Source organism: Mustelus asterias, chromosome 21, assembly GCF_964213995.1.
Source record: "Mustelus asterias chromosome 21, sMusAst1.hap1.1, whole genome shotgun sequence".
Classification (NCBI taxonomy): Eukaryota; Metazoa; Chordata; class Chondrichthyes; order Carcharhiniformes; family Triakidae; genus Mustelus; species Mustelus asterias.
In genome coordinates this window covers 71,995,161-72,018,727 of record NC_135821.1, presented here as the reverse complement: position 1 = coordinate 72,018,727, position 23,567 = coordinate 71,995,161, and the positions used below count along the sequence as shown (strand labels likewise).

Genomic DNA, 23,567 nt, shown 5'->3' with positions numbered 1-23,567 from the left:
AGTAACTGGAGGCCCTTGTAAGGTAGGAAAGCGTTCAAGTTTTAGTTTTAGCAGAATATATTGCAATTGGAGACAGAAAGCAGGGAGTGAACATCTCTCAACTCTGTCAGAAGACTGGACAGGACGGGAACTGAAAAGAGGCAGGCTTCCTAAGGAACCAGATAACCAAGAAATTGGGACAGAAAGAATGTCTTAAGGCAACTGAAACTAAATAGAGACCAAGGTGTTGTTCAGAAAAAATCAGGGAAGAGTAAACAAAGTGTTCTGATTTAAAGAAACGATTGTAGTAATCAGATTAAAAGTGGACAGCAGACTTCAGATAAATCAAAAGTTTGATGCCATTTGATTACAGCCTGAGAATCAAAGTTAAGGCAATTGTGAACAGTTCATATAACAGTCAAGACGAAGAAATCCTAAAGGTGGTGTGTGAAACCTGGATTGGATTCGCCGTGAAAAATGGAGGGGAACCTATGTTTAAGAGAGTCATTTGGAAAATCTGGATTGGAATGCAAACTGCCAATGGAAATCCTTGTGAAAGGAGATTTTAAAGTATGTTTTTGGGAAGTGGAGTTTGGGAACACTCATGTGACAATCATCTGCGGGGATTCTGAAGAGAAATCCACAGACACTAACTTGAGTTTAGAGTGAAGTGTGTGTATTTGATCACAGTGATCTTGTGAGCTTAAAAGGGACTTTGTGACCAGAATGTTGCCATCCCGCCTGTCACCAAAATAAGACTGGGCAAGGGGCATACCATGGAAAGATCCACTGACCCTCAGATGGGATTTTCCAGTTTCAAGGTGAGCGAGGCTGAAAAACCCCGCCCTGTGTGTTAATGAGGCCATTGTAGCTTAAGATGTACTTTGTATTGTGTTAATCTTAAAATCTGTGCATAATTGTTAAGCTAAGGGGTGGTAAAGGAGTATTGTGTCATCCATTTTTTTCATGTTTAATAAATGTTTTTTCTTTTGTTAAAACTAATTAATGGTCCCCTGACCCCATTCTCCATGTTTATAAAAAAAAGTAAAAGTTACGGTCTTTTGAGCCAGGGTTCCATTCTGAGAGATTGGTGAAGCATTGAACCAATATTTCTCTTCGGTGTTCACGCAAGGGGACATGAATATAGCTGAGGAGGACACTGGGTTGCAAGGGAGTAGAATAGACAGTATTACAGTTGATAAGGAGGATGTGCAGGATATTCTGGAGGGTCTGAAAATAGATAAATCCCCTGGTCCGGATGGGATTTATCCAAGGATTCTCTGGGAGGCAAGAGAAGTGATTGCAGAGCCTCTGGCTCTGATCTTCAGGTCGTCGTTGGCCTCTGGTATAGTACCAGAAGATTGGAGGTTAGCGAATGTTGTCCCATTGTTTAAGAAGGGGAACAGAGACTTCCCCGGGAATTATAGACCGGTGAGTCTCACTTCTGTTGTCGGCAAGATGTTGGAAAAAATTATAAGGGATAGGATTTATAGTTATTTGGAGAGTAATGAATTGATAGGTGATAGTCAGCATGGTTTTGTGGCAGGTAGGTCGTGCCTTACTAACCTTATTGAGTTTTTTGAGAAAGTGACCAAGGAGGTGGATGGGGGCAAGGCAGTGGACGTGGTATATATGGATTTTAGTAAGGCGTTTGATAAGGTTCACCATGGTAGGCTTCTGCAGAAAATGCAGATGTATGGGATTGGGGGTGATCTAGGAAATTGGATCAGGAATTGGCTAGCGGATAGGAAACAGAGGGTGGTGGTTGATAGTAAATATTCATCATGGAGTGCGGTTACAAGTGGTGTACCTCAAGGATCTGTTTTGGGGCCACTGCTGTTTGTAATATTTATTAATGATCTGGATGAGGGTATAGTTGGGTGGATTAGCAAATTTGCTGATGACACCAAAGTCGGTGGTGTGGTAGACAGTGAGGAAGGGTGTCGTAGTTTGCAGGAAGACTTAGACAGGTTGCAAAGTTGGGCCGAGAGGTGGCGGATGGAGTTTAATGCGGAGAAGTGTGAGGTAATTCACTTTGGTAGGAATAACAGATGTGTTGAGTATAGGGCTAACGGGAGGACTTTGAATAGTGTGGAGGAGCAGAGGGATCTAGGTGTATGTGTGCATAGATCCCTGAAAGTTGGGAATCAAGTAGATAAGGTTGTTAAGAAGGCATATGGTGTCTTGGCGTTTATTGGTAGGGGGATTGAATTTAGGAGTCGTAGCGTTATGTTGCAACTGTACACAACTCTGGTGCGGCCGCACTTGGAGTACTGTGTGCAGTTCTGGTCCCCACATTACAGGAAGGATGTGGAGGCTTTGGAGAGGGTGCAGAGGAGGTTTACCAGGATGTTGCCTGGTATGGAGGGGAGATCCTATGAGGAGAGGCTGAGGGATTTGGGATTGTTTTCGCTGGAAAGGCGGCGGCTAAGAGGGGATCTTATTGAAACATATAAGATGATTAGAGGTTTAGATAGGGTGGATAGTGATAGCCTTTTTCCTCTGATGGAGAAATCCAGCACGAGGGGGCATGGCTTTAAATTGAGGGGGGGTAGTTATAGAACCGATGTCAGGGGTAGGTTCTTTACCCAGAGGGTGGTGAGGGATTGGAATGCCCTGCCAGCATCAGTAGTAAATGCGCCTAGTTTGGGGGCGTTTAAGAGATCCGTAGATAGGTTCATGGACGAAAAGAAATTGGTTTAGGTTGGAGGGTCACAGTTTTTTTTTTAACTGGTCGGTGCAACATCGTGGGCCGAAGGGCCTGTTCTGCGCTGTAATGTTCTATGTTCTATGTTCTATGTTCATTTATAACATCAAGTGGGATCATAACACATGGGTAGGTAAATTAGTGAGTAAAGTCAAAATATATAGTACCACCCAATCCAAAATATAGGCAACTGGATAGGAATTTTATACAGATACACTTTTCTACAAGGCAATATAGATTTGTTATCTGACAATCATAGCTCCTGCTTATTTAATCCAAATCAATTTCTGCAGGCACCCAAAACAAATGTTGAAGTCCGAACTTCAGTGTAAGGCACTTATAGTGCCTGTTTTAGGCAGCCACTCAGGACACATGCAAAGAGGCTTTTACCAAGGTGGTAATGTCTATGATGCAGACACAGATTGAACATTGCACTCCATTAGTGATGTCTTTTGCCTACTTTAGCACAAAAAGCACTAATTTTAAACACATTGTGCTGTAAAAAATATATTTGTAACAATCAAAAAAGTAATTCTATGACTTCTTAAAAACATTCTCATGGAAATAACATTCACAATGTAAGAGTAAATGTTGTAAATGGATGTCACCCATTTCAATGTTTACAAATTGAATATCTGTCCTAATTCCTTTGACTGTTCCTTGCCCTTGTGTCAAAGCAAGGTTATGTATGCCATGGCATGATATCTGTTGAGTCTCAAAATATTATTATGCATATTATGAGCCAGATGAAATATTCCATCAATGTACCAAGAATATTTAGCTGTTCTGTGCCTCATTTCTATTTACACACCTGAACTCTATATCATTTGATACCCATACCTAATAAAAATGTCTCCAAAAACCTGGAAGGGTTGATGTTTTTAAAAATCAGTAATTTGTGGCTTTTGATACAACTCAAATTGAAGAAAAAGCTTAAAAAATGAGTAATAGTGACTGGACATTTGGCAAATTTGATTGCATCATTTGTAATTTTTGTTGATTATATATTAAAGTCTTAGATCCAACATGTCCAATATTCTGCAAATGTCACAATCAAGTCAAAACAAACTTTTTTAAAATTGCACAGAAAGAAAGGCAGTTAACATATTCACTTGTGTAAAAGTTGATTTTTTGTAATCAACAAAATGAAGGAGATTGTCATCGACTTCAGGAAGCATAAAGGAGAACATGCCCCTGTCTATATCAATTGGGACGAAGTAGAAAGGGTCGAGAGCTTCAAGTTTTCACCAACAACCTGTCCTGGTCCCCCCCATACCGACACTATAGTTAAGAAAGCCCACCAACGCCTCTACTTTCTCAGAAGACTAAGGAAATTTGGCATGTCAGCTATGACTCTCAGCACCTTTTACAGATGCACCATGGAAAGCATTCTTTCTGGTTGATTCACATCTTGGCATGGCTCCTGCTCTGTCCAAGACCGCAGGTCGTGAATGTAGCCCAATCCATCACACAAACCAGCCTCCCAACCATTGACTCTGTCTACACTTCTCACTGCGTCGGCAAAGCAGCCAGCATAATTAAGGACCCCACGCATCCCAGACATTCTCTCTTCCATCTTCTTCCTTTGGGAAAAAGATACAAACGTCTGAGGTCACATACCAACCGACTCAAGAACAGCTTCTTCCCTGCTGCTGTCAGACTTTTGAATGGACTTACCTTGCATTAAGTTGATCTTTCTCTACACCCTAGCTATGATTGTAACACTACATTCTGCACTCTCTCATTTCCTTTTCTATGAACGGTATGTTTTGTCTATATAGCGCGCAAGAAACAATACTTTTCACTGTATGTTAATACATGAGACAATAATAAATCATATCAAATCAAATCAATTTTTTTAGGCTAAAAGTTGACTTTTACCCAAGTGATGTTTTTGAGGGGTTGACATGTATGTTTGATTTGGACCGCAGTGAAATCCAAAAATGATTGTTGCAGTGGAATAAAGTAAAAACCAACAACATTAAAGGATTGGTCAGAATTTACGTTGCTCGGGTGGGAATGCGCCCAACCTGGTAGTGCGTGAAAATATGCAAGTAGTCAGGTGCATGTCACAACGTTGTCGTACACTCATGCAATATTTTGATTGGTGAGCGAGTGCGAGAATTGGAAGTATGTCTGCCAACAATCAAGCAGGCAATTTAGCCCATTAAGGGGCCAATTGGGTGCAATTTTATGTGGCCCGTCTGCTTTTACGGTTGGCGTGCAGGCCGATTGGCCAGGCAGCCTTTACATTTTAGCTGGATCCAGGCAGGATGAACTGTCAGGGCAGAAATAAAATTAATAAATGTGTCTGGGGACTGCGGTCTGTTTGTGAATATGCTGCCCACACACTCATGGCATAGTTTTGACATGGATATTTATTTTTCATGGGTCAACAGCTAGAATGAGTTTGTTAACCACTAAAGGCAAGAAAATGATAAAACACATGCATATGCATTCATACAGATTAGAAATGAGAATTGAGTCCAAAGTAAGTCAATTAAAAAAAGGTACACAAAACAGTCCTTGACTCATGAGGAATAGGTGACTGAGCATTGCCGCCATTGCGATATGAGATTCCTTCCTGACTTCAGCAGGTGAATAGTCATTCTGAGATTCCAGTTTTCGGCAGCTTGGTGGAGAAGCCTCCCTATTTCTATTTCAGCTGTGGTATTTACTGACTCGATTTATTTCAACAATCAAAGAGAGAGATAGGGATGTACCTGCAAAAAGCTTTTACAGGAGTGTTGTTGCTGGTTGGCTTCTTCTTCTGCGTCACACACGTTCTGTTATCCCAGCACTGGTTCACACGCACATACTTGGGGCAGCTTTTCAGCTGGCTTTATCCCAGTCTTTGTATATTCCTGGAAGGCAAAATCCACCAACCTGTCTGGACATTACTCACAGATATTTCTTGCTGAGATGATGCTCAGCTCCCATTATGTCCCATTGTCTCCACCAGAGATGACAATTAGTTTCTGTGTGCTTTAGAAGTATCTTTGTCTGGAAACAGGATGAGGCTCCATTGTCTCTCAGAGTTGTCTCTCCCCTGCCGCCCCCAGCAATTCAGCCAGTGACTGACTTTATATTCTCAGCCATTTTTGGCTGGTATGTCCTTTTTAAAAAGTGTTGTTTAAAATGTAATATTTCCAGACATAATTCGATGTTTTTCCTTCATTATTATGACAAACCTCTGCCTTTGAAAACGCCGCGAGAGAGAAACCAAGTTTGTGTTTGAGTCAAATGTAGCTCATCTTCAGAATAGAGGAACATCAAAATGTTAACTCCATTTCTCTCTTCACAAATGCTGCCAGCTCTGCTGAGTATTTCCAGCACTTTATGCTTTTATTTCACATTTCCAGCGTTCGCAGTATTTTGCTTTTATGAGACCTCCCGTCATGCTTTCAAGAACATGCTTAAAATCTTTATTTATTTCTCACCATCAGCCTGTTCCTCAATAAATCACTTTTTTTTCTTCTTCCATCTACTTCGTGTTCAGTGTTTCGTTTCTCAATGAACAATGCTTAGTGACATTCCTGCATGAGAGGATTACTGGGAATACAAATTGTTGAGAGGTACTAGTTTTCAAGAAGAATATTAGTGTAACTGTCTTTTTTGCATATTCCTTATTAGCCCTCAAATGAATTAGAGTGAAATTATTCATTCTATTCAAGGGCAACAAGGTGTTGCATTGTAGATCAATGTTACATTGCCATTTGGCAAATGGACGAGAGTCATCTCTGCCAGTTTTACAGAGAGAAGTGGCTGTCAAACTGCAGCAGGGAGACTAGAATATCAGTCTAAGAAAGCTTATGAACAAAATAGAGCATTAATTGCAAATGAAATATACATGATTTTTCACAAAGAAATTGTAAGGAACAAATTGGTATGACGTTGAATATATATTTACATGTCAGAAAGATTTCTACGTTCTGTATTTTTTTCTTCAAAGAACACTGCAATGAGACATTTCTACAAATATTGATGAAAAATAGGTAGGATAAACATGAAATGATTTTTACAATGATTCTCAGAAATGCATAAAGGATTTTTCCAGTTACTTGTTTGTAATCTTGTGTCTGTAAAAGTTGTGCTAATCTTGACATCAAACATCTGGTGCCAAGGGTTGCAGTTGAATATAGTAAATGTTATTTGAAGCTCTGTGGGGAATAAATCGGAAAGAATATATTTTCTGCTCCATGTTACAGTGCTGTTAAACATACAAATGAAACTAGTGAGGCCTATCCGATCCAAGCATTAATTCCTGGCTATGCTTTCCCTTTAATGGAATATTAGTGAAAATGAATGGAGACAGGAGTGTCCTGTTTCCTTATTTATCTATGCACTGTGTCCAAAATATCTCACATTAAATATTTATTGCTAGGTATGTCAACCTTGAAAAATATGGTCAGTTCAGTTTTTCTAAGTTCGTAAGAAAAGCAGATGCTAACGTGTTTTCTTTTTATTCACAGGCTTTGTGGGAATCGCAGGCAAGGTCATTTATTGCCCATCCCCTATTGCTCTTGAGAAGGGGGTAGTGAGAAGTCCATGTAGTGAAGTTGCTCCCACAATGTTGTTAGGTAGCATGGTTCAGGATTTTGACACAGCAGCAGTATATTTTCAAGTCAAGATAATGCATGCTTCGAAGGAGAACTTGTAAATGGATACCCAGTTGGAGGATTAGATTTCAGCTTGGCATGGCCAAAGAGCTGAAATTATGCTTGTAAGTTGATCTTATTGTGTAGTGTGGTGTGTTTGACCATAGTTTTGATAAATTCTTGAATAGAAGTGAAGAATCCCCTCTGAATCATTTGTGGCTGAAGCTCAGGAGAAAAAAGCGAAGGTGACAATTGTGGTGATTCCCAATAACCTCAGTCATTGTGGTTGGCTGCTGAGCTATTCATTATATGCCCCCTAAAGAGGTGTGGGGCATGAGGACGATGAGGTCTTGGTAGGAGACAGCTTACTGGGGGAGGAGCGGGATGTAGGAGAGGAGGGATTGGAGGCTGAGTCAGAAATCCTGAATCGAGAGAGGTGCCACGGTTGCATGAGATGATCTCTTCCTGTCACCTTCCAGGAAAAGCTTCCAGCTGCATTTGTTCACCAGATTTTCTGGCATTCTGAAAAGAAAATCAGTGGTTTACGCCGTCAGTTTGGAGGGGCGGGGCACGATACAGCCGGCAAGGTCAGTTCCACAGACATCAGAGTGCCATCTTTAAAGGCACCCCGATCAACACAGAAAGTAAATGCCCCCAACCCCCACTCCCGTTATAGAGAACCCCCTCATACAGGACTTGTATATCAATGGCAATGAGGTCTCCATGCTGTGATGTTAGTGTACCTTTAAGAAATGTTTTTTTTAATCATGTTCTCTGCAGCTCTCAGTGCTGCCGAGTTGTCTAAAGAGGCCCCTTTATTGCTCCTTCAGTGGTTTAAATGGGGTTGTTTATTTTTACTCTGGGTTGTTTTATGACCCTGCATTGTTAAGAAGAAGGTTATGTGTTCTGGACAGTTCTTTTTCTCTTCCTAGTGAATTTAAGTTTTAATTTACTGTTTGGCTGCAGAGGTTAGTTTAGAAGGGACCATCAAACTGAAAGCAGTGTCTCTCTCTCTCTCCCTGGTTTTGGAAATTCTGCTGGTTAGCTGAAAGCAAGGCTTCTTGCTTTCCTGGAATAGAGAATCTGCTGTTGGTGGCTTGACCAGAGTCTCTCCCTGGTGTTCTGGGAAGCTGTTCTGACTTCAAACTGTTCTGAGTCTATCAAGAGGGCTGCTGGCAGTTACAATGCTGAGAAGTCAGGATTTTCAATTCTCCAACTAAAGGGCTCAATTCTAGTATCACATGAGCATTAGTCTTTGCTGTGTTAAACCAGTGGAAAGGGTCTTGTGTGCATAGGTTTTGTTTGATTGGAACATCTTAGATATATTTGTTAAGGGTTTGCATTATTGTGGTTGTTTTGTTTTTATTTGTAATTGATAAAAGTTAATTGCTAATTTTCTTTCCATACTGTTAACTATATTCTTAAATAAATTTTATTTGATAAAAGCTCCCTAGTGGGTCATTTGAATCATACCGAGGTGAAGCATATCATGCTTATCTTATCCAAATTCAAGGTGCAAAACTTATGATCCATGCGGGTTCCTCAAAACACTTTGGAGTTTCTGACTTGAGTTATAACGATGTGCTCATTTGACATTGCTAGCATTTTCACCCAATGTACCACTCAAGGAAGCCATAGACATTTACATTGTGTCACTGTATCATGGTGATCCATTATCTCACTCTGTACTCACTGAATTTATGAACTCAACAACTCATGCAGTTGAGTTTAGTTTTAACAATACCATGGCTTAATGAAGGAGAAATCATGTCTGACAAATTTATTAGAATTCTCTGAGATGGTAATGAGCAAGATAGATAAAGGGGAACCAGTATATGTAATATTCTTGGATTTCTAAAAAGTGTTCAATAAGGTACCACACAGAGGTTTACTTAATAAGATGTGCCCATGATGTTGGGGTAGTTTATTAGCATGGATAGGGAATTGGCTAATTGATAGAAGTTGATAGTTGGGATAAGTGGGGCATTTTCAGGATGGAAATCCGTAACAAGTGGAGTGCCACAAGGATCAGTGCTAGGGCCTCAGTTATTTACAATATATATTAATGACTTGGATGAGAGAAGTGAATGTACTATTGCCAAATTTGCGCATGACACAGAAATTGGTTAAGGCAATTGGTGAGGATGACAGAAAGAGTCTACAGAGGGATATAGACAGGTTAAGTGAGTGGGAAAAATACTTGGCAGATGAAATATAATGTGTAGTAAAATGTAAAATTGTGCACTTTGGTAGGAAGAATAAAGGAACTGATATTATTTAAATGGAGTAAGACTGCAGAAAGTTGCAGCAGAGACGAATTTGGGGATCCTCATGCATAAATCACAAAAAGCTAGCATGCAAGTTCAGCAGGTAATAGGGAAGGCAAATGGAATGTTGGCCTTCATTTCAAAGGGAATGGAGTATAAAAATAGGGAAGTCTTGTTAGACCTATACAAGGCACTAGTTAGACCATACCTGGAATACTGTGAACAGTTTTGGTTCCCTTACCTAAGGAAGGATATACTGGCATTGGAGACAGTCCAGAGAATGTTCACGAGGTTGATCCCAAGGTCTAGAGGGATTTTGTTATGAGGAGAGGTTGAATAGGTTGGGCCTGTACTCACTGGAGTTTAGAAGAATGAGAGGTGACCTTATTGAGACATATAGGATTATACGGACTTGACAGAGCAGATGCTGAGGTTGTTTGCCCTTGTGGGAGAGTCTAGGACAAGAGGACGTAATCTCAGAGTAAGTGGTCACCTATTTAAGACAGAGATGAGAAGGAATTTCTTCTCTCAGAGGGTAGTGAATCTGTGGAATTCTTTACCACAAAGGGCTGTAGAGGCTGGGCCATTAAGTATGTTCAAGGTTGAGATGAACAGATTTTTAATCAGGAAGGGAATCAAGGGTTATGGGAATAAGACGGGAAAGTGGAGTTAAGGATTATCATATCAGATCAGTCATGGTCCCGTTGAATGGCAGAGCGTACTTGATGGGCCAAATGACCTACTTCTTTTCCTACATCTTATGGTCCTATGTGTGACCAAATAGATGATGTTGCCAGGGGATCCTCTCTAGGTCCAGCTCTCACAAACATTTTTGTCAGTTTTCATGAGAAACCAATCTCCAATGGATTGACACCAAACCTCCTCCCTCTTGCAAACATCCAATACATAAACAATACATTTACTATATTTGAAACTGCAGCTACATGTAAGAATTTCCTTACACACCTTACTGGGCTCCATGCAGTGCTCAAATGAAATAGAGCAGTCAAACGAGCTCCATTTCCTCAACATGCTAGTTGATAAATCTGCCAATGGGTTCTTAGTTAATGTCTACCACAGGCCTACCTTCACTGGTCAACATATTGGGATTCCTACAGTTCTGTGCGCTATCACAATGGTTTTATTGGTAACCATTTGTTCACCATGCAAGCTTGATGCTGAAATAGTGCGTATCAAACCCTGTGGGACAATGGCTATTCTGTTCAGAGCATTGTTCTCTGCATATCACACAAAATCATGAATGGGCCTAAAGCCGCTAATTTCAGTCTTGGAAAATGCCCAGTCTACATCAAATTATCCCGGAAGGTAATTTTGAGCAACAGATGAAGCTAGCTGTTTTATACTGCTACTATGCAGTAGCTACACGAGTCATATTGCACACAAACAGGAGACTGTCATCAAACCAAAAATATGTTCTGCCTATCACACAAATAAGTAATGTGGTATATGAATTTCATGACGCCAGGTACGTAGGTCATATGTCCCAAAGACTAGCAGATTGTATCAAACATGTCACTTCAGCTGTTTGCAACAGGCAAAGTCCTGACAATATCCAACCAGCCTGTGCTAAAAAAAACTAATAGCATTCAACAGTAGTTATGATTCTGTGATTGGTCAGCACTTGTTGAACAATCCAGATGTTCTAAGAATTACAATAACAGTCCTGATGTACTAAGAATTACAATGATTTAAGGTTATCAGTTGTGCTCACAACGTGGCTCACTCATGTGTACGCGAAGCTATATATATTCACACATGGGGCCCTGTCCTTTGCAGGCAGAACAAGCATGTCCCCAGATTGCACCTGTTTCAACGAAAAAAAAAATCTTTGGGGACAACGATTCCCTGGTTCATTCCCTATGGCAATGCCTTGACTAATCGGAGTCAACCTGCCTGGTTTGAATTTAAACAAAAGTTTGGCAGTTAACTGTTTCCTGGTATATTCTGCATGGCAACACCTCTACCAATTACAGTCCACTTGCCGACCAATCAGCATTCTCTTCTCACGCAGCATAAATTGTTGTTCCTTTTGCAATTGATATTCTTGTGAATTTGTCCTGGTGAGTACGAGATGAAAATCTTCAACAGTATATCTCTATTTTCAGCAATAGTCAAGTTCTGTACGACCAAACAACTATTTAAATTAATTCTTAATCGGCAGGTTTTAATGCTGAATTTGTGTTCAGCAAGATGAGGGATACATCTCCCTTTTTGAGGTATCAGTATAATTGTTAAGCACTCTCAAGTATATAAGTGTAAAACTTCATCTCCACTGCACCAGTTGCAATGGAAGATGCCTATTGTACTAGGATGACGGATCTGACTTACAAGAACAGCTTTCTGAGTAGGATTGTCAGTTTAGTACCAAGCAATTGTAAATAAGGTGCCATTTGGTATTTTGGGTTGGTGGCCACTGTGAACTAACTCAGACCATCCAACTCATGCTCGTTACAGTTTAAGACAGAGGAAGCTTTCATCCATTCTATCAGGGTTAAATTCAAACCAGGGCTCTCGAGGTGAAAACCACTGTCTAATTAGTTTCTTCAAAACCATAATTTTATGAAGGTGATAACTGACAAGTGAATATCAAGTTTCCAATGTTGCAGCGATGAAAATTGAAGATGTACAGAAAGATAGAATTGGAGGAGTGAAGGGATCTTGGTAGGTTATCGGGCTAAAGTAGTTTACAGAGATAGAGAGGGGTAAGGTCCCAAAGAGATTTGAAAACAAGGATGAAAATTAGAAAATCAAGGCAATGCTGAACTGTGAGTTAGTAGATAGCTAGCACAAGAATGATGAGTGAATGAGGACTTGGTGCAAGTTAGAATATGGGTCGCAGAATTTTGAATGAGCTCAAGGAAGGGAGGCCCGCCAGGAGAATATTGGAACAGTCAAGTCTTGAGGAAACCTAGGCAATAGATTGTTACTGAATTGTTATATTAGTTACCTTATAAAGTCTAAGAGAAAACATGTAATATTGGAGTGCCATTGCACTTCTCCATTATACCTACAGTGGGCCAAGATATAAAAGATTCATTATAAGTTTAAAAAATGTTATGGTTTGTCATTTCAGCTGCAAAAGTAAATGAGCTGATATGTAAAACCTTTTCTTGGTCTTGCAATTGAAGTTTAGTTTCTGGAATTTTAGGAGACAGAACACATATAAATGGAGTCACAGGAAGATATGGTATTTCCTGATAAAATAAAAGGTGCTTCATAATTCTAACCCGGTTTTCTGTTCAACACCTCTTGTTGATATTCTCAGTGTACTGCAAAGACAGAAGTCTTCTGTCTAGAGAGCTACTTGAATGTAATATGGCCGAACTTGGTTTGAAATGTGTAAAAACAAATAGAAATTGTGGCCATGTTCTTTATAAATTGCAAATCACTGAAACTGTGTGGAAGGTATTCACTATTTTGATTGCTAGTTTCAAGCAGTTCTCAGGGACAGAATGTAACTGAGTGCCCTTTGACTACCTCACATTCCAACAGTCTGCAAAAACCTAATAGGCAAATAGAGGTACTGTTACAGAAGATGCAGTGTGGTAGGAAGCAGTCCTGGCCAGAGGAAACACGATTCTGTTTTTTGTAAAACTGTGACTTATAAACTACTTACTCCTCCTTAGATTCCTGCTTCAGTCTTTTGGAAAGATTTCAAGGAACTTGCCATGGTACATTTCCATTCTTATCATTAAAAGTTTGACTGAGGTTAAATGTATCTTCCTTGTGGTGTTCAATATATTTGGGCCATTTTTGGTCATTACAGAACCAGGAGGTTAGTAAGTATTAAATCTATTTGTAATTTTATCTGGGGATGAATGATATCATGTTATTAATATCCAGAACAGTGTTTTAAATCATTATTATAATATACTTTTTTCTTTCAATAGTAGGGAACATCAGGTGAAAAAAACTGGACGGATATATTACAGAGCAAGATGGGAATAAAATCTCTCTTTCAACAATGTAGGAGAATTTCCATCTTTCTCCATAATTAATGGTTTGAATGCAAAATTGTATTCTCAGAAATCACACACTTTAAAACTGCAGTTATCTGAGTTTTATTGGCCATGATTAATTTTTTAAAAAGAAAAAATTCTTCTGATTACTTAAAAAGTGGAAATTCACAGCTCAGGCCAGAGAAAGAAAAATAGACAAATATACAATGCCCATATTAACATCATTGGGAGATGAAAATTTAATACATATAATACATTCCTCTGTCACTACTTTAATAGTCATTTAATCCATTAAATCAATTAATTAAGAATTAATATCTGATCCAATACCAGGCAGAACAATGTCATACAAGTGTGTTAAACAATTATTTACTAAATTGCCAGTGATATTTCTAGTTTTGTAACTTCTATTTTTGCTATAAATGCTACCCATACTTCATATTTACATTTTTAATTTCACATTTTCTCCCTATTCTGACTTAACATATCGGCAAATGTATTTGTTCCTGTGACCTTCATGTGTAATGTTCATAGCTGCATGTAAAAAGGTGCAAATCGACCTTATTTCATTGTGCTATGTGAAAAACAATTTATAGATCAGAAGTCCTCAATGTGGAGGAAATGTTAAAAAATATCCAAACACAGCACTCAGCTCTGTGGTTAGGAAAAATAAATCTGAGAAGATAGCTGCTCAAAAGGCCCACAAGATCCACGAAACCCACCAGGCCAAAACAAAGAAGAATATCAAAACCAGAAAAGAATGAGTGTAAAAGATTTAGAGATGCCGGCAGACAGGCCAAAAATAAACTAACCACAAAGAAAAGGGTCATATGGACCACCATGGTTCACCTCAAACCCACATGGAACTCACCACAGTTTAAGAATGGACCTTGGAACTATTGGCTCAGAAAGGTTATGTATTTTTTCTTGCATTTTAATGCTTGCTAGCTGACTATACTATCAAAATTTCATCCTACTAAGCATCACTCAAGGATTCCCCCAGAAGCGAATTTGAGTTGATGGGGTGAACTTTCCAGTATCAATCTGGTTATTTAATAGTGACAGTCATATACCTATCATTTTGAAAGAGTTGTAGTTGTTCACATCAAGATGTTGCAGTGGCATACTTACTGCATCAAGGTCAGAAAAGGTGACTGATCAATTTGAAACAAAATAAATTAGCAAGTCTCCAAAATAAACTATATACATCAAACATCATTATTTTAGTATCTAGCATTTGTCCTAAAGTAAATGAGCTGCATTTACTCAAACCCCTCTATCTTCCATTTGCCTCTTCTGTAGCTCATAAGAACCTCCCATTTAATTTTCAATGTGTACTGTGTCTAGGGAAAAGAATATATGAGGTGGTTATCCACAGCCTTCCTCATGTGTGCTTAAAGGAAACACAAGACCGCTTCCTGAAGGATCCTCGAGCTGTGAGCAACTGTTGTCCCTTGAGGTTCTCACTCATCTGCCTTCACCACCGCAATTGGTGTCAGAGCAATCCCCGCCATGTGGGGATATCGCCAGGTACAGTGAGATGGCTTGCCGGGGGCAGGGAATAGACCTTCCTTCCTGAAGTTCCATGTCCTGGAGGGGTTCTTCGGTGGCAACAGCCTGCATACCCAGCACATTAAAAAAATTCTTACTGGCCCTTTGAGAGAGCCTCAAATTGGAGGTGCCCTTTCCATCCCCCAGCAACCTTAGCCTCTATTGGTGATGTCTATAGAGCTGCCTCTTAATTGCCCGAAGCTGGTAAAATCCCCTCTGCAAACCTGCCATTCACCCACACTCAGGATCCGCTTTTGGTCCAGGCTGCAGGACCCAGGGTATGCCAGAAAAATTCCAGCCCAATGCAATGGTCTTTAATCTCATTTATTATTTCCAAACAATTATTCCATCCTCAGTGGCCCTATCCGCATTGCCTTTAAAAATACAAGTTGATGAAGTATAAGTTATTGATATATCTTGACTTTTCTTTTCCTCTTTTCAAACTTGGGTAAATGTACTCCATCCAGGTTTCTCAGTTCAAAAAGTCTGTTAACCATTCATTTAAAACTATATTTTTCTAATTACATTAACACTTGGCAATTTTTTGATGTGGGTGGTGATTATATATTGGGAAAATCAACAAGCTTTTTGTGATTTTCTGGGTCAATAATTATTGAATCAATTACACAGGTTTTTAACTTGATTTTTAATTACAAAACAAATAAATCATTGACTCACAAAATTATATCCAATACTATGCAATACCGTATGATTATCGATCTATAGATCAGAATGAGAAATTAAATTAAGGTAAACTGCCTTACCTTTTCCACTTGATTATAATGCAAATGCTTATCATTGATTCATTTGCAGATCAAGCCTTTCTGTTTTTTGCGCATAGCTGCTCATAATCTACTGCTGTTCAAAATGGGGATTTGTTTTACAAGCAAAAGGAAACATAACATACAGCTGTATTCTATTTTCATTCACTGACTGTTCTCTGTTGAAGACAGATGTCTGTAATGCTGGACACTATAAAGGTTAAATAGCAAGAAAGAAGACATGTATATGTGTCAAGGGAGTGATTCATCGTTGAAGGTGTTGTCTTTCAGATGAAATGTTGAACATTTGGACACAAAAGATCCCATAGCAGTACTCAAATAGGAGAATATTCCACCCACAGCAGGTCAAAGGCCAGAAATTCTGCAGCAAGTAACTCACCTCCTGACTCCCCAAAGCCTGTCCACCATCTTCAAAGCACAGGTCAGGAGTGTAATGGAATGTTCTCCACTTGCCTAGATGGGTACAGCTCCAACAACACTCAAGAAGCTCAACACCATCCAGGACAAAGCAGCCCATTTGATTGCCACCCCTTCCAAAATCATTCAATCCCTCCACCATCGATGAATAGTGGCAGGCATGTGTGCCATCGACAAGAAGTACTGCAGGAACTCACCAAGGTAGCACCTTCCAAACCCACGACTGCTACCATCTAGAAGAACAAGAACAGCACTGGGAACACTACTATCTGGAGGTTCCCCTCCAAGTCACTCACTATCCTGACTTGGAAATATATCATCCTTCCTTCACTGTTGCTGAGTCAAAATCCTGGAACTCCTTCCCTAACACCTCTGGGACAGCAGCAGTTCAAGCAAGCAGCTCACCACCATCTTCTAAAGGGCAACTAGTGAAGGATAATAAATGCTGGTTTAGCCAGAGATGCTGAAATCCCATAAATGATTTTTTTAAAATGAACTTTCCTCCCTCAGCCATCATCAGCAAACAAAAAAATGAACAGGTCGTTCATTTTCTGGGATTTAGTCTGCAAATTGAAAACCATGTTTATCCCCTCGCAGAACTGTAAAGAATAGTGCATTGAAATATTGTTCATCAAATTAACTGTTACAGAAGCATATATAATTTGGAGGATTGGGTGAGGGAAAGCAAAAAGATGTATGTATGTCAGCTATGATCTATAATACAAAATAAGTTTGATAAAGTACTACCCTTCTCCATATAATTGTGAATTTTAATAGTGGGAAATCCAGACTGCAAATCCTTGTCTACAATTCTGGGATAAATCGCTTCGGAAAAATATGTGCCCTGCTTACCAAGTGACAATGTCTCTTTCACTTTGATTTCGTAAAGCTGAATTAGTTTTAATGAATTTTCGGCAAGCAAGGACCAGCCTACGTTTTGACTCCCACTTGAGATTAGCCTTCCAATAATGCCAGACAGAACAAGTGCTCAAGAACATCAGTTTGCCATGGGTGGAAATGAGGTAAAAATGGGCAACAAAAAAAAATGAATGGATGGATGGTGGGCAATTCCATCATGTCCCTGGCAGCCAATGCTATGTACAAAATAAAATTTGAATTGACCATTAAATATATAACAACATTTCTGTTTGTCTTTAGCTCTGACGAAGGGTCTTCCAGACTCAAAACATAGGCTTTGGTTTGATTTAATTTATTATTGTCACACATATTAGTATACAGTGAAAAGTATTATTTCTTGCGCACTATAGAGACAAAGAGAGGGAAAGGAGAATGCAGTGTTACAGACATAGCTAGGGTGAAGAGAAAGATCAATTTGATATAAGGTAGGTCCATTCAGAAGTTTGATGGCAACAGGGAAGAAGCTGTTCTTGAGTCGGTTGGTACGTGATCTCAGACTTTTGTATCTTTTTCCTGACAGAAGAAGGTGACAGAGAGGGCTCTATCCTCTGGCCACAGGTGTCGTCAGACCTTTTTTTTTATTCATTTGTGGGACCGAGAGGTTGAAAGATGTAGCTAGTTTTTTTTATTCATTCGTGGGACATGGGCGTTGCTGGCTGGCCAGCACTTCTTGCCCATCCCTAGTTGCCCTTGGAGGGCAGTTGAGAGTCAAGCACATTGCTGTGGCTCTGGAGTCACATGTAGGCCAAACCAGGTAAAGACAGCAAATTTCCTTCCCTTAAGGGCATGAGTGAACCAGATGGGTTTTTCCAACAATCAACAATGGTTTCATGGTCATCAGTAGATTCTTAATTCCAGATATTTTTATTGAATTCAAATTCCACCATCTGCCATGGCAGGATTCGAACCTAGGTCCCCAGTACATTAGCTGAGTTTCTGGATTAATAAAAGCAAATTACTGCGGATGCAGGAATCTGAAATCATAAGAGAAAATGCTGGGAAAGGGTCATCTGGGCTCGAAACATCAGCTCTTTTCTCTCCTTACAGATGCTGCCAGACCTGCTGAGATTTTCCAGCATTTTCTCTTTTGGTTTCTGGATTAGTCTTGTGATAATACCACTAGGCCATCGCCTCACCTAAGATCTCTCACTGAGATTTTCCAGTATTTTCTGTTTGTGTTTCCGATTCCAGTGTCCACAGTATTTTGGTGGCACGGTCGCACAGTGGTTAGCACTGCTGCCTCACAGCACCAGGAACCTGGATTCGATTCCCGGCTTGGGTCACTGTTTGTGCGGAGTCTGCTCGTTCTCCACGTGTCTGCGTGGGTTTCCTCCGGGGTGCTCCACTTTCTTCCCGCAGTCCGAAAGACGTGCTGGTTTGGCCATGCTAAATTCTCCCCCTGTGTACCTGAACAGGAGCCAGAGTGTAGCAATTAGGAGATTTTCATATTAACAATATTAATGTAGGCTTACTTGTGACGCTCATAAATAAAGTAAAAAAAAACTTAAACCTAATGGGCCTATTTCCATCAGAACTTTTTTTAATTGATATTTTATTATTTTGGTTTATATTATAGTTCTTTTTTATCTACTCATGTTTTTTTTTTACTTCTTTCCTAGTCTCTGCAACCTGTTGCATCATGCCTCTTCTGCTGTCTTTAATAAATGCCTCTTTTCCAACCCTCAATTGTTCTCTTTGGTCTTTATTTATCCTTGGAGTCCCATTAATGTTGAGTGTGTTCTTTCTGTTTTATTTTTTTTTAAACTCTTAACCCGGCTGGTGTTGTTAGATTCAGGGCACACTGGCAGATGGAGAGGGCAAAGCAGGTGACCCATTGCACCAAAGCCAAGTTGTGAAACTTTCTCAAGTTGTTGTCATGGGAGATAGAAGCAGGAAGTGGCGAAGCTGTAAGTTCCATCCTGGGCCGTTTAACGGGTCCCTGAGAGAGAGGGAGAGGTGGCATTAAAGCTAAAGAGCCTGCCCCCCCCCCCTCTCCATATAGTACTTTTCCCCCTCCTTTTTTTAATGTTCACCCATTAACACCACAAAACAACAAGGCTCAACATGGTGAAGTTTGTCTCTAATATGTACCACGGCAGTCACAGGTGCCTCTTCTGCCACGTCCGAACAGGAACCATCGTCCTGACCGCTTCTTACACGGTGAGTGGAATAAATAAGACTAAATAATTATTCAGAAATAAATCTGTATGAAAGGTCTGTATGAAAGAGGGGGAGGGGGAGGGGGAGGGGGGGGGAATAAAATCAGGTTCGCCTCAAAGCACTTTATCACCAGACCTTAATTTAAACAAAATAATATATCTATAAAAGGAGGCACTTGCTGTGAGGTGGACATTTGGGGTGCGGTGGTTTGAGGGCAGTTTGTTGTCTAATTGCTCCTGTCTTCCTCCTCCCTCCGTTTCCCGCTCCAACCGTCTCCAGGCGCGAGGAGAAACCGTTAGGAGCGGTTACCGTTTGAAATTCGAATTAAACATTGTTTGACTTTACCGGGGGAAAAAAAAAACCAAACTGGATGTTGTTTTTGTCATTATTAACGCTTAAAATAATAGATGATGGGTTTTAAAAAGGAATAGGGGGAAAGGCATTACAAAACCTTCCACTTGAAAATGTCCCCAAATCCAGCAAGTTCTCAAGGGATAAAAGCAAAATTGCTGCGGATGCTGGAGTCTGCAACAAAAGACAGAAAGGGCTGGAAAATCCCAGCAGGTCTGACAGCATCTGTGGAGAGAGTATAGAGCCAATGGGGGCGATTTTACCGTCGCGTCTGTTTTCGGTCGCGACGTGGTGGCAAAGTGGCCGTAAAGCGCTGAGCGTGATTAGCGCTGGTTTTCGCGACCGGCACCATTTTACAAGCACCTGATATCCGGCGCAGTCAGCCTCTCGCCAGAAATGGGGAGAGGCAGGTTAATGTATTTAAATCTTTTGAAATGAGCATTTGCATCTGCTTAGCGAGCCTAGCGCTCTCATCCGGGTTCGGCCCCCTTTATGACCTCGCCGGGAGAGGTTCTCGCTGGCGAGGAATAGACATACTCCCCATGAACGGGGAGCAGTCAATTTGGCCTCGCCAGTGACATTGGAGGCCATTGAGGCCCCCCCCCCCCCCCCCCGGGGAGGCCGGGGGCAAGGGGGGTGCCTCTTGGGCAGTGCCAGACTGGCAGTACCACCCTGGCACCTGGGCAATGCCCACTGGGCAGGGGCAGGGATAATGGTGGAGACGCTAATGGGTGGGTGGGACCAATGGGGGAGGGGCTAATGGGGAGGGGACCCACTGCCATTCTGCAGTCTATGATCAGTGGGGGGGAGGAAGGGAGAGGGGATCCACTGCCACTCTGCAGTCCATGATCGGTGGGGAGAGGGAGGGGGCCCCCTGTCACTCTGCGATCCGCGATCAATCAGGACGACGAGGGGGGTTGGCAGGGGCTGCATCTCAGCCCGCGGGACTCCGTGATTACATGGAGAGGGAGCTGCTTCAGATAGCCTGCAGTATGGCAGCTCTCTTTTCTGTCAGACCCCTGCTACTTCTAATGTGCATGTGCAACATCAGAGGCCTGCACATGCGCACTACCTCCCTCTGCAGTCTTTCGGGCATGTTAAGCCCCACCCACCAGCTTCTGCAGCGCAAATCAGACGCGTTCAAAATTTTGCAGAGTGCTTATGGGGGGACTAAAAATGGGCCTAAAAGTCGGATCTGAAACACTCCCAGTTTCACGTCCACCCAGCACTCAGAACGAAAATGATAAAATCGCCGCCAAAGATTCGAGACTGGATTACCTTCAACAGAGCCAGCCAATCTTTCAAATCTGGATGAACACTGTTGCCTCACGGCACCAGGGATTCGTGTTCAATTCCCAGCTTGGGATATTGTCTGTTTGGAGTCTGCACGATCTCCCCATGTCTGCGTGGGTTTCCTCCGGGTGCCCCGGTTTCTTCCCACAGTCTGAAAGACGTGTTGATTAGGTGCATTGGACATGCTGAATTCTCCCTCAGTGTACCTGAACAGGCGCCAGAGAGTGACAACTAGGGGATTTTCACAGTAACTTCATGTTAGCCTACTGATGACACTAAAATAGGTGTTATAGTAGACAGTGAGGAAGGTTATCAAAAATTGCAGTAGGATCTTGATCAGCTGGGAAAGTGGGCTGAGAAATGGCAGATGGAGTTCAATAAAGATAAATGTGAGGTGCTGCATTTTGGAAAGTCAAATCAACGTAGGGCTTTCACGGTGAATGATCGGACCTTAGGGAGTATCGTGGAACAGAGGGATCTTGGGGTTCTGGTGCACAATTCTCTAAAGGTGGAGTCACCAGTAGATAGGGCAGTGAAGACAGCTTTTGGCATGTTTGCCTCTATGAGTCAGGGCATTGAGTATAAAAGTTGGGAAGTTATGTTGCAGTTGTACAGGACATTGGTGATGCCGCACCTGGAGTATTGTGTTCAGTTTTGGTCACCTTGCTAGAGGAAAGATTTTATTAAACTGGAGAGAGCGCAGAAGAGATTGACAAGGATGTTGCCAGGACTCGAGGGACTGAGTTAGAGGGAGAGATTGGACAGGCTAGGACTTTTTTCTTTGGAACAAAGGAAACTGAGGTGTATAAGATCATGAGAGGCATGGATAGGGTGAATGCACTGAGTCTTTTTCCCAGGATTAGGGATTCGAGAACTAGAAGGCATAGGTTTAGGTTAAGAGGGGAAAGAATTAATGGGAACCTGAAGAGCAACTTTTTTACACAGAGGGTGGTATGTATGTGGAATGAGCTGCCGGAGGAAGTGGTTGAGGCAGGCACATTGACAATATTTAAAAGGCATGTGGAAAAATACATGGATTGGAAAGTTTAGAGGGATATGGGCCAAATGGGCAGCACGGTGTAGCACAGTGGTTAGCACTGCTGTCTCACAACGCCAGAGACCCGGGTTCGATTCCCAGCTTGGGTCGCTGTATGTGCGGAGTTTGCACGTTCTCCCCGTGTTGCGTGGGTTTTCTCCGTGTACTCTGGTTTCCTCCCATACTCCAAAGACGTGTAGGTTAGGAGGATTGGCAATGCTAAATTACCCCTTAGTGTCAGGGGGGACTAGCTCGAGTAAATGCATGGGATAATGGGGATAGGGCCTGGGTGGATTGTGGTCGGTGCAGACTTGATGGACCAAATGGCCTACTGTAGGGATTCTATGTAATACAGGCAAAAGAGGTTAGCTTAGATGGGCATTTTGGTCAGCATGGACCAGTTTGGGCCAAAGGGCCTGTCTCCATGCCGTTGATTCTATGATTCACCTGCAGTATTTTGCTTTAGATCAGATTTAAGATTGGGTCCCTTGGTGGGTCCAGTATTTCTCTTGTATTGATAGGTCTTGTTATTCGTTAAGGATGCGTCAAACAAGCTTCATCTGAAATCTAAGCAATTTGAGCAAAGGACATTGAAGGGAAATTTGTGGGAGAAAAGTGGGCAAAATACAAGCTAATTTTCATAGATAATGATACAAGGATGTGAAGACATCGATTTAAGGTTTTGAACAAGAGTTGAACTAGCCAGATGCAAGGAAGAAAATTTTTACACAGCAATTGCTAATAACCCAGATCTTGTTATAAAAATAAAATGTCTGTTGTTAAAACTTCATATATGCAGAAAAGTATACCTTGAGATTCTTAATTTTTTTTAAAAAGTTACTAAAGCAGTAATCTAGAATGGAAGTTAAAGGAAGCAGCACACACTTCTAATCTGGAGATAAACTAGTTGAAATATTAGGAAAAAATCACATGGATGAAAATATTTTTGTTGTAGTGAAGTTTTGCCATTGAGGTACTTTGCTCTGGTGATTGTGTTGTCTGAGCAGCTTGTTTATACAAGAAGCAGTACTTTAAGCTGTCCCGGAGGCCAATGCAGACTTGTCTGACACTGAAAAAGCAGAGTCCAAAATGCCTTTTCCCTTGAAGACCAAAAGCATTTTTTGAAATGTGCGTTGAAAACTGCCAAGTATGCATCAATAAGAGAATGGATGTCTTGTTGAGATGAGCATTTTTCCTAATTGTGTGTTATCTTTCCTTTCCTTTCTTTCAAAAAACAGTTGTAGAACTGATTTTAGACACAAAGTACAATAACTAGATTTTTTTTAGCATTTGTGCATGATGTGCACTTCTGTAGTTAACTATTAAAAAAAAGGATAGTGATTGAGAGGCATAGGAATGAAAAGATAATTTCAAATAAATGTTCAAAGACGTGAAAGTCACAACAGCAAAACAGTTTTAAACTGTTTTAGTCCCATCTGGCTGGTGCTAGGAGGGTAGTTAAAATCGACTTGCCCTCTGACATCCTGCATAGAACCTGCCACCTTCAATTTTAACCTACTGTTCTAAG

General features: G+C 41.0%; 1 protein-coding gene across 1 annotated transcript in view; it reads left to right on the top strand.

Annotated features, from left to right (window-relative positions):
* The first annotated feature begins 19,263 nt into the window (after positions 1–19,263).
* Positions 19,264–23,567, top strand: part of LOC144508983 (lysosomal-associated transmembrane protein 4A-like) — a 28,179-nt gene continuing 23,875 nt past the window's right edge. The window contains exon 1 of the mRNA XM_078237203.1: positions 19,264–19,359. Within this exon, the coding sequence (XP_078093329.1) occupies positions 19,264–19,359 (96 nt within the window). The remainder of the gene's footprint in view (positions 19,360–23,567) is intronic.